Source organism: Myxine glutinosa, chromosome 12 (genome assembly GCF_964187855.1).
Source record: "Myxine glutinosa chromosome 12, kmMyxGlut1.1, whole genome shotgun sequence".
Lineage (NCBI taxonomy): Eukaryota > Metazoa > Chordata > Myxini > Myxiniformes > Myxinidae > Myxine > Myxine glutinosa.
The window spans coordinates 100,717,724-100,733,058 of NC_136272.1; the positions used below are offsets into that span (position 1 = coordinate 100,717,724).

The window sequence follows — 15,335 nt, forward strand, 5'->3', positions numbered from 1 at the left end:
CAGAACTGCTATCCACTAGAAGCGACTCTTTGAGGAATGTCTGCCCACGAGATATTCCGATGATAATCGTTCTAGAGAGTGACCTTGAAAAATACGTGTTTGCCTTATAACGTCACCAAATGACGTCATTTATATAATGTCTAAAGCGACCGCAAAGTGACCTTGACCTTTGACCTTGACCTTAATAATTTCGTATGGTGAATAGTATGTCTTCATGACCAACGCACATGAAATATTGAAAGATTTTGATGAGATCTGAGGAAATAATTTTTTCATGAAAATTCCGTTTTTTCGTCATGACGTCATCAAATGACGTCATAGCGTCAAACTGTTTACAGATCTGGGAAGCACTCATCAAGGGCATTCATATGAGGTATTACTCGATATGGTACCTACGATTTCAAAATTTGACCTTGGGGTCAATAATTTTCGACCTCCAGCGCTAACCATGAAGGTCAAGGCCGATCGCCACCAAAAACTAATCAGCTGAGCGCCGGACCATATACTAGATTCTCATGAAGTTTGGAGACGATCCGATCAAAGTTACTCAAAAAATAAGGATTTCAACATTTGACCTTGGGGTCAATAATTTTCGACCTCCAGCGCTAACCATGAAGGTCAAGGCCGATCGCCACCAAAAACTAATCAGCTGAGCGCCGGACCATATACTAGATTCCCATGAAGTTTGGAGACGATCCGATCAAAGTTACTCAAAAAATAAGGGTTTCGTCGACCTCCATGATTGACCACAAAGTGACCTTGACCTTTGACCTTGACCTTCAAAATTTTGTGTGCTGAAGGGTATCTCTATAGGACTCTGATATGCGAAGTTACATGCGAAGATATGCGAAGATATGGTACCTACGATTTCAACATTTGACCTTGGGGTCAATAATTTTCGACCTCCAGCGCTAACCATGAAGGTCAAGGCCGATCGCCACCAAAAACTAATCAGCTGAGCGCCGGACCATATACTAGATTCCCATGAAGTTTGGAGACGATCCGATCAAAGTTACTCAAAAAATAAGGGTTTCAACATTTGACCTTGGGGTCAATAATTTTCGACCTCCAGCGCTAACCATGAAGGTCAAGGCCGATCGCCACCAAAAACTAATCAGCTGAGCGCCGGACCATATACTAGATTCCCATGAAGTTTGGAGACGATCCGATCAAAGTTACTCAAAAAATAAGGGTTTCGTCGACCTCCATGATTGACCACAAAGTGACCTTGACCTTTGACCTTGACCTTCAAAATTTTGTGTGCTGAAGGGTATCTCTATAGGACTCTGATATGCGAAGTTACAGGAGTTTCCAATAATAACTGTGGTCTACAGAGTGATCTAAACGTGGAAAAAAAATGATTAACCACAAACAAAAAAACAAAAAAAAAAACAAACAAAAAAACAAACATACAAGCTGACTAATACATCTTGCAAAAACTTCGTTTTGGCAAGATAACAAACAAACATACAAGCTGACTAATACATCTTGCAAAAACTTCGTTTTGGCAAGATAATAAACATATGTCACCCACAGGGTGAACCGTAACTTGCCAAAATGTGAAAATTCCGTTTTTTCGTCATGACGTCATCAAATGACGTCATAGCGTCAAACTGTTTACAGATCTGGGAAGCACTCATCAAGGGCATTCATATGAGGTATTACTCGATATGGTACCTACGATTTCAAAATTTGACCTTGGGGTCAATAATTTTCGACCTCCAGCGCTAACCATGAAGGTCAAGGCCGATCGCCACCAAAAACTAATCAGCTGAGCGCCGGACCATATACTAGATTCCCATGAAGTTTGGAGACGATCCGATCAAAGTTACTCAAAAAATAAGGGTTTCGTTGACCTCCATGATTGACCGCAAAGTGACCTTGACCTTTGACCTTGACCTTCAAAATTTTGTGTGCTGAAGGGTATCTCTATAGGACTCTGATATGCGAAGTTACAGGAGTTTCCAATAATAACTGTGGTCTACAGAGTGATCTAAACGTGAAAAAAAATGATTAACCACAAACAAAAAAACAAAAAAACAAACAAACAAACATACAAGCTGACTAATACATCTTGCAAAAACTTCGTTTTGGCAAGATAACAAACATACAAGCTGACTAATACATCTTGCAAAAACTTCGTTTTGGCAAGATAAAAAACAAACATACAAGCTGACTGATACATCTTGCAAAAACTTCGTTTTGGCAAGATAAAAATCACCCACAGGGTGAACCGTATCTTGCCAAAATGTGAACATGAGTGACTTGCTTCAGGTCACACTGAGGTGAACACCTCCATGATTGGCCGCAAAGTGACCTTGACCTTTGACCTTGACCTTCATAATTTTGTGTGCTAAAGGGTATCTCTAAAAGACCCTGATATGCGAACTTACAAGAGTTTCCAAAGGGAACTGTGCTCTACAGAGTGACCTAAACAATGCGAACTAAAGCAATACAATATACATGAAAAGTGCAGTTTTTTCGTCATAACGCCGTCAAATGACGTCACATTGTCAAACTAGTTATATGTTTGGAAAGCACTCAACAAGGGCTTCAATTTGAGGTACTACTCGATATGGTAACTGAAACTTGAAAATTTTACCTTTTGGTCAAAATTGAATGACCTTCAAAATGACCTTGAAGGTCAAGGCCGATCGACACCAAAAACTAATCAACTGAGCGCCATACCACACCCTATATACCCACCAAGTTTGGAGATCATAAGATCAAAGTTACTCAAAAAATAAGGGTTTCGTAATTTGACCTTGGGGTCAATAATTTTCGACCTCCAGCGCTAACCATGAAGGTCAAGGCCGATCGCCACCAAAAACTAATCAGCTGAGCGCCGGACCATATACTAGATTCCCATGAAGTTTGGAGACGATCCGATCAAAGTTACTCAAAAAATTAGTGTTTCGTCGACCTCCATGATTGACCGCAAAGTGACCTTGACCTTTGACCTTGACCTTCAAAATTTTGTGTGCTGAAGGGTATCTCTATAGGACTCTGATATGCGAAGTTACAGGAGTTTCCAATAATAACTGTGGTCTACAGAGTGATCTAAACGTGAAAAAAAATGATTAACCACAAACAAACAAAAAAATAAAAATCACCCACAGGGTGAACCGTATCTTGCCAAAATGTGAAAATTCCGTTTTTTCGTCATGACGTCATCAAATGACGTCATAGCGTCAAACTGTTTACAGATCTGGGAAGCACTCATCAAGGGCATTCATATGAGGTATTACTCGATATGGTACCTACGATTTCAAAATTTGACCTTGGGGTCAATAATTTTCGACCTCCAGCGCTAACCATGAAGGTCAAGGCCGATCGCCACCAAAAACTAATCAGCTGAGCGCCGGACCATATACTAGATTCCCATGAAGTTTGGAGACGATCCGATCAAAGTTACTCAAAAAATTAGTGTTTCGTCGACCTCCATGATTGACCACAAAGTGACCTTGACCTTTGACCTTCATAATTTTGTGTGCTAAAGGGTATCTCTAAAAGACTCTGATATGCGAACTTACAAGAGTTTCCAAAGGGAACTGTGCTCTACAGAGTGACCTAAACAATGCGAACTAAAGCAATACAATATACATGAAAAGTGCAGTTTTTTCGTCATAACGCCGTCAAATGACGTCACATTGTCAAACTAGTTATATGTTTGGAAAGCACTCAACAAGGGCTTCAATTTGAGGTACTACTCGATATGGTAACTGAAACTTGAAAATTTTACCTTTTGGTCAAAATTGAATGACCTTCAAAATGACCTTGAAGGTCAAGGCCGATCGACACCAAAAACTAATCAGCTGAGCGCCATACCACACCCTATATACCCACCAAGTTTGGAGATCATAAGATCAAAGTTACTCAAAAAATAAGGGTTTCGTTGACCTCCATGATTGACCGCAAAGTGACCTTGACCTTTGACCTTGACCTTCAAAATTTTGTGTGCTGAAGGGTATCTCTATAGGACTCTGATATGCGAAGTTACAGGAGTTTCCAATAATAACTGTGGTCTACAGAGTGATCTAAACGTGAAAAAAAAATGATTAACCACAAACAAAAAAACAAACAAATAAACCTATGTCACCCACAGGGTGAACCGTATCTTGCCAAAATGTGAACATGAGTGACTTGCTTCAGGTCACACTGAGGTGAACAGAACTGCTATCCACTAGAAGCGACTCTTTGAGGAATGTCTGCCCACGAGATATTGAAAGATTTTGATGAGAACTGAGGAAATAATTTTTTCATGAAAATTCCGTTTTTTCGTCATGACGTCATCAAATGACGTCATAGCGTCAAACTGTTTACAGATCTGGGAAGCACTCATCAAGGGCATTCATATGAGGTATTACTCGATATGGTACCTACGATTTCAAAATTTGACCTTGGGGTCAATAATTTTCGACCTCCAGCGCTAACCATGAAGGTCAAGGCCGATCGCCACCAAAAACTAATCAGCTGAGCGCCGGACCATATACTAGATTCCCATGAAGTTTGGAGACGATCCGATCAAAGTTACTCAAAAAATAACGATTTCAACATTTGACCTTGGGGTCAATAATTTTCGACCTCCAGCGCTAACCATGAAGGTCAAGGCCGATCGCCACCAAAAACTAATCAGCTGAGCGCCGGACCATATACTAGATTCCCATGAAGTTTGGAGACGATCCGATCAAAGTTACTCAAAAAATAAGGGTTTCGTCGACCTCCATGATTGACCACAAAGTGACCTTGACCTTTGACCTTGACCTTCAAAATTTTGTGTGCTGAAGGGTATCTCTATAGGACTCTGATATGCGAAGTTACAGGAGTTTCCAATAATAACTGTGGTCTACAGAGTGATCTGAAGGTCAAGGTCAAAGGTCAAGGTCGACCTCCAGCGCTAACCATGAAGGTCAAGGCCGATCGCCACAAAAAACTAATCAGCTGAGCGCCGGACCATATACTAGATTCCCATGAAGTTTGGAGACGATCCGATCAAAGTTACTCAAAAAATAACGATTTCAACATTTGACCTTGGGGTCAATAATTTTCGACCTCCAGCGCTAACCATGAAGGTCAAGGCCGATCGCCACCAAAAACTAATCAGCTGAGCGCCGGACCATATACTAGATTCCCATGAAGTTTGGAGACGATCCGATCAAAGTTACTCAAAAAATAAGGGTTTCGTCGACCTCCATGATTGACCACAAAGTGACCTTGACCTTTGACCTTGACCTTCAAAATTTTGGGTGCTGAAGGGTATCTCTATAGGACTCTGATATGCGAAGTTACAGGAGTTTCCAATAATAACTGTGGTCTACAGAGTGATCTAAACGTGGAAAAAAAATGATTAACCACAAACAAAAAAACAAAAAAAAAAACAAACAAAAAAACAAACATACAAGCTGACTAATACATCTTGCAAAAACTTCGTTTTGGCAAGATAACAAACAAACATACAAGCTGACTAATACATCTTGCAAAAACTTCGTTTTGGCAAGATAACAAACAAACAAACATACAAGCTGACTAATACATCTTGCAAAAACTTCGTTTTGGCAAGATAACAAACAAACATACAAGCTGACTAATACATCTTGCAAAAACTTCGTTTTGGCAAGATAATAATAATAATAACAATAAACACAGGGTGCTCATACCCATGGTGCTCACCTGGTAGCATGAACAGTATACTACACTGAATAAAGGTATTTTAAACCAATTTCAATGGTTGCTAGAAGACAGGGCAACATGGAGTCATACTAACATAATCATAAGACATTAAACAAACAAACAAACAAACAAACCAAAAAAAACCTATTTTACACCCCCTCAGGACTCGATTGTTTTTAATGCAGTGAACAAACATTGGCACATCATGGGTGATGAAGGCTGTGGTCACGTTTCATAGGAATTGCTTGTTAGTCTAGTAGGAAGACTAGGTCCCTCTGCACCCCCCGGAGATATACTTCTAATCAGTGTTTCTAGATTGGAAAAAATGTGTAGAAAATGACTAGCTATGGCCCCAAGCTGAAAAAATGTCCCACATACCATTTTTATGCAAATTACTGCTGCAAATTTTATGCAAAATTATGCAAATTTTATGCAAATTTTTGATGAGGAGTAGAGTTGAGGGGTCTTTGAGGGCTTCATCGAGGTGCTCTCGGTTGCAAGACTGGGTCATTCTGAGAAGCACAGCAGGGTCAGAGATCATGATGTTCTCCTCCTCAGTGAATCTCTCCATCAACAGCCTCTCCATTGCCTCACACACTGTTTTGAGGCAAAAGAGGGACTTTGCGTAGGCCTTTCCACTGAGAACACCTTTGAGAGATCCACTTGTTACTAGTTGTGCCTCAAAGAGAATCTCTGCATATCCAGAACCACGCATCTTGTGTCCAGTGAGCATCCCGATGTAGTTCATGGATGTGTGGAAGGGTCCAATCGTTACTACATGACTAGCAAATTCATTTGGCCAGCGCCAGATGATGGGAAGGGCTTTCATGCAGACACCCAGATCAAATGTATTCAGGACCCATCTCTGACCCACCTCAGCAGTTGCTGCCTCGGAACGCTTCAGTAGCTCACGAACAACTGCGTTGTCTGTGATCGGTTGGTGGATAGGCGTGCAGTAGTCGACTGTTGATTTGCTGGGTGGGGGAGAACCAGTTGCAGAGGTGAAACCCCCTAGCCCAGGCACAGGCTGCAGGCCATTGCCATGCCATGCAGGCACCAGGCACAGACCGATCACAGACAACGCAGTTGTTCGTGAGCTACTGAAGCGTTCCGAGGCAGCAACTGCTGAGGTGGGTCAGAGATGGGTCCTGAATACATTTGATCTGGGTGTCGGCATGAAAGCCCTTCCCATCATCTGGCGCTGGCCAAATGAATTTGCTAGTCATGTAGTAACGATTGGACCCTTCCACACATCCATGAACTACATCGGGATGCTCACTGGACACAAGATGCGTGGTTCTGGATATGCAGAGATTCTCTTTGAGGCACAACTAGTAACAAGTGGATCTCTCAAAGGTGTTCTCAGTGGAAAGGCCTACGCAAAGTCCCTCTTTTGCCTCAAAACAGTGTGTGAGGCAATGGAGAGGCTGTTGATGGAGAGATTCACTGAGGAGGAGAACATCATGATCTCTGACCCTGCTGTGCTTCTCAGAATGACCCAGTCTTGCAACCGAGAGCACCTCGATGAAGCCCTCAAAGACCCCTCAACTCTACTCCTCATCAAAAATTTGCATAAAATTTGCATAATTTTGCATAAAATTTGCAGCAGTAATTTGCATAAAAATGGTATGTGGGACATTTTTTCAGCTTGGGGCCATAGCTAGTCATTTTCTACACATTTTTTCCAATCTAGAAACACTGATTAGAAGTATATCTCCAGGGGGTGCAGAGGGACCTAGTCTTCCTACTAGACTATGTGTAGTTTCTAAGAAGAAAGCAAATACCTATTTTAGGGAGCAACCCCCTGTAGACCCCCTCAGGGCGAAATCTTTATGCCGTGAACAAACTTTGGTGCATCACGGATGGTGAAGGTTGTGGTCAAGTTTAATCAAAAGTGCATGTGTGCTTTCAGAAAAGAAAGCAAATATCTATTTTGGGGGGTCAAACCTGGACCTACTTTGACCCCCCCCCCCCCCATAACCCCCTTAGCCTTTGATTTTCTAAGTGCCGTGGACAAACTTCGGTACATCATGGGTGATTAAGGTTGTGGTCAAGTTTCATTGAAATAGTGTTTGTAATTTCAGAGGAAAAAGTAAATTCTTATTTTGGGGGGGTCAAACTTGGATCCACTTTGACCCCCGATAGACCCCCATAGACCACGTTTTGTTTTAATTCCCCCCAAAACATTCAGCGGTTTCCAAGAAATAATTTTTTATTATTATTTGCATTTAGTCCAAGATGGCTGCCATATCGCCCAACATCAGTGCCCGACCTCACGAATGCTCTTGTGGCCGAATGGAACTCATTCACCTCATTTTCTCATAACTCGACCACAACATTTTGAAATATCGTGATATATATCGTTTTTGATCCCATCTCTCAATGGTGAAGAATTACTTGGAATACTCAAAACGTTTCATATACAGATCCGGATCCATATAATCACCAAAATCTAATCATTTCGTCCTTCTCACACACCCAACCTCTCAACCACATTTTGGCTGAATCTGTCCGAATCCAATTTTGCAGATATCTTTTTTTTTCTTTTTTCTTTTTTTTTGTATACTGAATCGAGGCTCGTGAAAGAGCTGACATTTACTTCACAAACAAATCAACCAGACAAACAAACAAAACAAGACAAACAAAAATCAACCAGACAAACAAAATATATAAAAAGAGGGAGTGGAAGACAAGATGGGGAGAGAAGGGGAAGCACACAAACACTTGAGAGCACACAACATTTGAGAGCAGGGAGATGTGTGGGAGGGAGAGGGCTTGGGGGGAGGAGGCGTGGGAAGGGGGGGGGGGGGGAGGAGAAGTATAAAACACAAGGACACCAAGGACTTCCAGGACAGAAGCTGGTATTTCAAAAAAGTGGAATTGGGGTGAAATTAGCGGGGGTAGAAAAGATCAAGGTTTTGGATGGGGGAAGATAAGAGATGGTGGTGAACAGCTGTTTTAAAGACCTGGAGGGTGGAGTGAGATTGAAGAGAGTGAGGGAGTTTGTTCCAGAGACGGGAGAAAAGAGGAATGAAGGAGTGAAGGTGAGCAGAAAGTCTTGATTTTGGCAGTTTAACCATAAGAGGGTTGCAGGCAGATCTTGTGCGACCTGTAGGAATATTTGTGGGACAGAGCCCAGAGAGAGCTGGGGGAGCAAGGCCAGAGAGGAGTCGGTAGAAGACGGAAAGACCACCAACCTGCCTGCGGTGAGTGAGTGAGAGGCCCTTGGAGTTAGCTTCATCGCGGGAGATTCCAATGATTCTGAATGCTTTGGTTTAAATAGCGTGAAGACGAGCTAGGTGTGAGGCAGGAGCACCAGCCCAGAGGGGAGAGCAGTATTCCATTGAGCTGCGGATGAAAGCCTTGTATGTGGTGAGGAGCTCAGGTGTGCCAAGGAAGGACTTCGCACGACGGAGGATGCCCAGTCGGCGACTGGCTTTGGAGGCCAGATTTGAAATGTGGTTTTCCCAGGAAAGATCATGGCAGATAGTGAGACCCAAAAGCTTGAGTGACAGAACTTCTTGGAGAGGATTATTCAGAAAGTGGATGGGATGGTTGTCCAGTCGGTCTTTTCGGAGAGACATCGTAAGAGTGTGAGATTTGTCAGGATTGAAAGACATGTTCCACTTGTTTACCCAGTCTGTGATTTTGTCCAGGTCTGCAGAGAGTGAGGAGGCTGCAGACTGCCGATCTGAGGGATGAAGAATGGAGCGACAGAGAGTAGAGTCATCAGCAAAGAGATAGAGAGGATTTTCAAGAGAGTCAGAGAGATCATTGATGAAGAACAGAAAAAGCACAGGGCCCAGAACACTGCCTTGGGGAACTCCAGCCTGAACAGGAAGAGGAGATGAGAGAAACCCATTCAGGGCCACACGTTGACTACGACTAGAGAGGAAGTCCGCCAGCCATGCGTGGAGATTTCCATGGATACCAAAAGAGGAGAGTTTGGTGAGCAGAGCGGGGTGCCAGACCGTATCGAAGGCACGTGATATGTCAAGGGAGACGGCTCGAATGTCCTGTTTGGCATCGAGGACCTCCATCCATTGTTGAGACAGCAGAAGCAGCATGTCCAGAGTAGAGTGACCTGGTCTGAAACCAAATTGATGATCAGAGATCAAGCCATTGGAGAAGAGGAAAGATTTCATATCTGAAGCAATGATGGATTCCATGACTTTGCTGATAATTGGGAGAAGGCTGATTGGCTGTAGTTGCTGGGATCTGTTTTTGCACCTTTTTTGTGCAAAGCAGTGATGTTGGCAGATTTCCGAGCAGATGGCAGATGACCTTGAGCAAAAGAGAGGGTGAAGAGAACAGAGAGTGGGAGTGAAAGAGCGGAAGAACAGGATTTTAGGACCCGTGGGCTGATGCCATCAGGTCCAGTTGCAGAATCAGAGTCGAGGGTTGACAGAAACTTTTCCACCTTGTCAGGAGGAAAGGACACAGAGTCCAGGAGCAGCTGGGTACGACTGGGTACGGTGGGTACAGAGAGGGATGGGTTTTGGACACAAGATTTAGAGGCAAACACAGAGTTGAGTCATTCAGCTTTTTCACGTGCGGAGTCAGCCGTGTGGCCGTTTGAGGTGAGGGAGGGGATGGAGGGGGAACAAACACCAGAAACAGATTTGACCAGATGCCACCAGGATTTGGAAGAGGGAGACAGATAAGAGAGTTCTGTCCTGAGAACGGAGAGATGTTGTTTCCTGGCTCTCCTGAGGGTGGACACATACATGTTTCGGGCTTTGTGGAAGGAAATGAGATTTCCTTCCGTTGGATTTGCTTTCCAGGAGACGAAAGCAAGTTGTTTCTGGGCAATAGCCTCACCACAAGATTCCGTGTACCATGGACGGGAGGAAGGGTATGACAACTGAAGACGAGATGGGATAAATCTGTGCATGAGAGAGAGCAATTTACTTTGGAAGAATTCCCAGGATGAGTTGATGTCAGAGGCGGTAGAGATGGGAGACCAGTCCAGATGGTTGATGGCTGCTTGAAGACCGTGCCAGTTGGCCTGAGTGAAATGCCAGACTCGTCGATGCTGAGGAGGCTCTCTGAGAATGGTGAGAGAGATGTCCACTTTAACAAGCACATGATCAGATGAGCCGATTGGAGCAGAAGAAGAGCAGCAGACATTTTCAGGGAAGTTAGTCATAACCAAGTCCAGAAGAGAAGATGCTCCGTTGACTGAGATCCGGGTCGGGAAATTGACAGATTGTGTCAGTCCCAGTGAGTCACAGAAGTCCTTTGCTGAAGAGCCATGGCTGGTGAGAGAGGTACCCACACCCAGCCAACTGGCATGGTGACAATTGAAATCACCACATATGAGGAAGATAGAGTTGGGATGGGTAGATCGAAGTTGGTCCATATTATCAGACAGCGAGATGTCGATGGAGTCATCACTGTTTGGTGGACGGTACAACACACTTCTGAACAAAAGGTGGGAGCGAAGGGGAAGCCATAGCCAAAGGTATTCCTGGGGGTGAGGTGGAGAGAGGGCAGTGCAGGGCGAGTGAGGAAGAGTTTTTTATAAAGATAGCAACCTCCCCTCCAGGACGAGGCTCAGGTCTATCATACCGGAGGAGGGAGTAACCTGGGAGAGATACCAAGGAATCAGAGACATCATGAAGGAGGAAAGTTTCTGTTAAGCAGATCACGTCTGGTTTGTCAGAAGCAACCTGTATGGAGAGATCAGTCAAGTTTGAGCGAAGGCCCCAGATGTTTGAGGTCCATACTGTTAAAGAAGAGGAAGGGGGAGCATCGGATACAGAACAGGGGGGGGGGGGGGGGTGGTAGGGTAAGATGTGGAAGAGGAGGAAGAGGTAGGGAGAGCTGTTGAAGGTGTGTCAGAGATTTAAGCATAGCTTGGAGAAAGGGAAGAATGGGGCGGACAAAAGGTTTGATGGTGATTGGGTGAGGCGCAGTGAGGTGTTATTTGAGGAGGGGGAAGAGTGAGGCAGAAGGTTGAGGGAGATGAAGGTGAAAGTTGGAAGGGGGAAGAAGCGGGGAGGACGCTTTGAGGAGGAGGGGTGAGAGGGGAGTCTAGGAGGGGAGGAGTGATGGAGAGTCTCGGAGGGGAGGGGTGTGGTGGGAGTTTAGGAGGGAAGGGGCAAGGGGGGAGATCTGAAAGGGATGGGTGATGGGGAAGATTTGGAGGGGAGGGGCAAGGGGGAAGATTTGAAAGAGATGGGTGATGGGGATGATTTGGAGGGGAGGGGCAAGGGGGTAGATTTAGAGGGGAGGGGTGATGGGGAAGTTTTGGAGGGGAGGGGTGATGGGGAAGTTTTGGAGGGAAGGGGTGATGGGGAAGATTTGGAGGGGAGTGGCAAGGGGGAAGATTTGAAAGGGATGGGTGATGGGGAATATTTGGAGGGGAGGGGCAAGGGGGAATATTTGAAAGAGATGGGTGATGGGGAAGATTTGGAGGGGAGGGGCAAGGGGGTGTATTTGGAGGGGAGGGGTGATGGGGAAGTTTTTGAGGGAAGGGGTGATGGGGAAGTTTTGGAGGGAAGGGGTGATGGGGAAGATTTGGAGGGGAGGGGTGAGATTGGATTTTGAAAAATGTACGATTAATGGGAAACGAACATTTATTGCAAAATGAGTTTCTTGAGACCTTTGAGTCAAAAATACGTTTGAGGACGCTGAAGGATGGGTGGAGTTCTGGAGAGTTTAGGGAATGTATGAAGGAGGCACTGTAACTGTAAGAGAAGGATTTTTTTTTTGGAATGAATAGATTTGGTGAGCAAGTCGAAAGCATCCTTTTATAGAAGAAGAAGAAAAAGGTGTTATAGTATATGACAGAATACAGTTCTTCAGGGGACAGTTGAAACATTTTTTTAACGACGTGAACACGTGATCACGAACAACGTGGTCGAAGAACGAACGAACAAATAAGAACGAACAACGGATAAGAACAGAGAAGGGAATATTTTTTGGGTTTTTTTCTTTTTTTGTTGAGTTGAGATGAAAACAGACGGAGACCGAACGTGAAACGTGAAAAATAGAGACCGAAAGTAATTGCGAGCGCAATCGAAGAAACCGCTGAGACAGAAACAAAGCCTCAAGCCAAGGTCAGACACGGTAGCCTACTATAACTACACTAGGCGTCAGAATACGCGACATTAACTAACCGACGATTCTGTACACAGGTATGAAAAACCAACACCAAGAATACTATTAAAGACACACCAATAGTTACACACACCGAAAGAAAGATACAGTTTCGACAAAAACACAATTGTGAAAAGTTACTTAACTTCGAAAGCGTGCGCAGAAGTTCAGCTTTGAAGAGACGTGACCTCCAATTTTGTGCATGCGCAGAAGTCACGGACAAACAAACAAACAGACAGAGGCAGAGCAGACCAACAAACATGGAGAGACAACGGATCTGGTCAGAACCCTTAGCTTTGATAAACTGGAAAGACATATGGCATAATTCAAGTCCAACGCACTCGGACCTGGACCCGGAAGTTCATATTTATTTTGTTCAAGACTTGCCCTGCTGCCCCATTATCAGGTCACGCACCATGAGGCTCCATTTTACTGAGAAACAAAAAGACCAGGAGATATAAAAAGAGTACAAAAGGAGTGCAGGTTACCTTCAAAAATTTCCCGGGTGATTCTCTTTGAACCAGGCGTGGTTCACAACCTCCTGCAAAACAATGGATGTGTTGGATTCAAATATAAACACGATCAGAAATCACCTGCACTGGTGAGCAATTGCATTTTGATCCACAATAACAGGATGTCAGCAATCCCAGCATGTGTGTACATTCTTGTTCATGCAAAAAAAATACGGCAGTTGAAAACTGTATCAATCCCTCACCCTCATAGTGAGCCTCTTCATTGGATTCTTCCAAAGCATCGCAGTCAGAAGGGAAACCGATGTTTTCCTTGCAAAGGTTGGTGAACTCTTTCCCACATTGAAGTCAGTTTTGTCATATGACATCTGCAAAGAAGCAAAACAAATGTATTTGTGACCGAATCCTAAACAATCGTTGCAATTGAATACTTACATTTGCATAAAAAGCATATTCCAAACAAGCACTCACTGATGCCGTAACCAAGGTTTGACTCAAAACTCATGAAATAAGTTATGGTGTACAACACAAAAGTTTTTTCTTAGCTGAAAAATAAACCCTCTCAGCTCAATAATTGGATATTAAGTTCAGTATATGTGGTTTTATTTGCTTTTCTATCTGCAAAAAAAGTTAAAAGTGGGGAGGAGTGCGGTCAATACCCAGATATAGAAAAAAGTCTCAAAAACAATCGATGCTAAATTTCAATTTTATTCCAATTGTCACACATATACCAGCAGATCTACATTCCACATATCGGGGAACGTTTAGAGCTGCAGGGCCTGGTTTACTATGGCCCCTTTGGCGCATCAGTGGGGGAGATCAGAAGGGGCCCATAATGACTAAGATAGATTTTTTAAAGTGTACACATTGTGATATGTTTAAATAAAGATTGTGTAGATTATAATGCTATTTTTTAAAAACAGGGGCAATACCCATGGAAGCTTACCTGGTAGAATAAAGCATAATACTACACTGACTAAAGGCATTTTAAACAGTATCACGGTATTTACACTGTAAAGAAAAACAATAAAAAAAATTTGGGGGGGGGGGGCAACATCCACCACCCTCCCCCCAACCCCCAATACCTCCTTAGACCCTGATTTTTCAAATGCCTTGACCAAACATTGATTTGTCATGGGTGATTAACGTTGTGGGCAAGTTTCATCAGAATTGCATGTGTAGTTTCTGAGAAGAAAGCAAACACCTATTTTCGGGGGCAATCCTACCCCCCCCCCCTCTCCTCACATAGACTGCCTTTGGCCACGACTTTTTTTTTTAATGCCGTGACATTATGGGTATTGAATGTTGTGGTCAAATTTCATCGGAATTGTATGTGTAGTCTCTGAGAAGAAAGCAAATTTCTATTTTGGGGGGCAACTCACCTCCCCCCCCCCTCCCGACGTAGATCCCCTTCGGGCCCGATTTTGTTAATGCTGCGAAAAAAAAACTTTGGTACATCACGGGTGGTGAAGGTTGTGGTCAGGTTTCATCGGAATCGTGTGTGTAATTTCAAAAAAGAAAGCAAATACCTATATTGCAGGGGGGGAAGGGAGGATCAAATCTGGATCCACTTTGACCCCTCATAGACCTCCTCCAACTTCAATTTTCATAGTACCATGAACATACTTTTGTACATCACGGTGATGAAAGTTGTGGTCAAATTTCATTGAAACAGCGTGTGCAGTTTCAAAGGAAAAAGCAAATTCCTATTTTAAGGGTCAACCCGGGATCCACTTCGACCCCGGATAGACCTCCATAGACTACGAATATTTTTTTATTCCCCCCAAAACTTTCAGGGGTTTCCGGGAAATTATTTTTATTTGCGTTTAGTCCACGATGGCTGCCATACCACATGACCTATGACATCACAATTATCGGAAAAACATTCTGCATGGGTGTCACTCCTACCCTGAAAGTTTTGGCTCAATCGGACATGTAGGCCATGAGCAGGTCTGACTTTCGTTCACTTTCATTCCATTAAAAGGGTGCAACTTATCTTCGCTTGAATACATTTCAGAAACATATTTTCTCATCAATATAAAAAGTTGGAATGGTGAATTTTGGCCAACACCAAGTAATTTCCGCGAATAA

The 15,335-nt window shown here is 43.6% G+C and overlaps 1 protein-coding gene across 1 annotated transcript in view; it reads right to left on the minus strand.

The window, feature by feature from the left end:
• Positions 1-15,335, minus strand: part of LOC137437649 (putative serine/threonine-protein kinase MARK-C) — a 122,486-nt gene that overhangs the window by 17,874 nt on the left and 89,277 nt on the right. Inside the window, exons 6-7 of the mRNA XM_078766354.1 lie at positions 13,490-13,612; positions 13,263-13,315 (exon numbers count right to left, since the gene is read on the minus strand). Coding sequence (XP_078622480.1) covers positions 13,265-13,315; positions 13,490-13,612 — 174 coding nt within the window. The 3' untranslated portion in view covers positions 13,263-13,264. The remainder of the gene's footprint in view (positions 1-13,262; positions 13,316-13,489; positions 13,613-15,335) is intronic.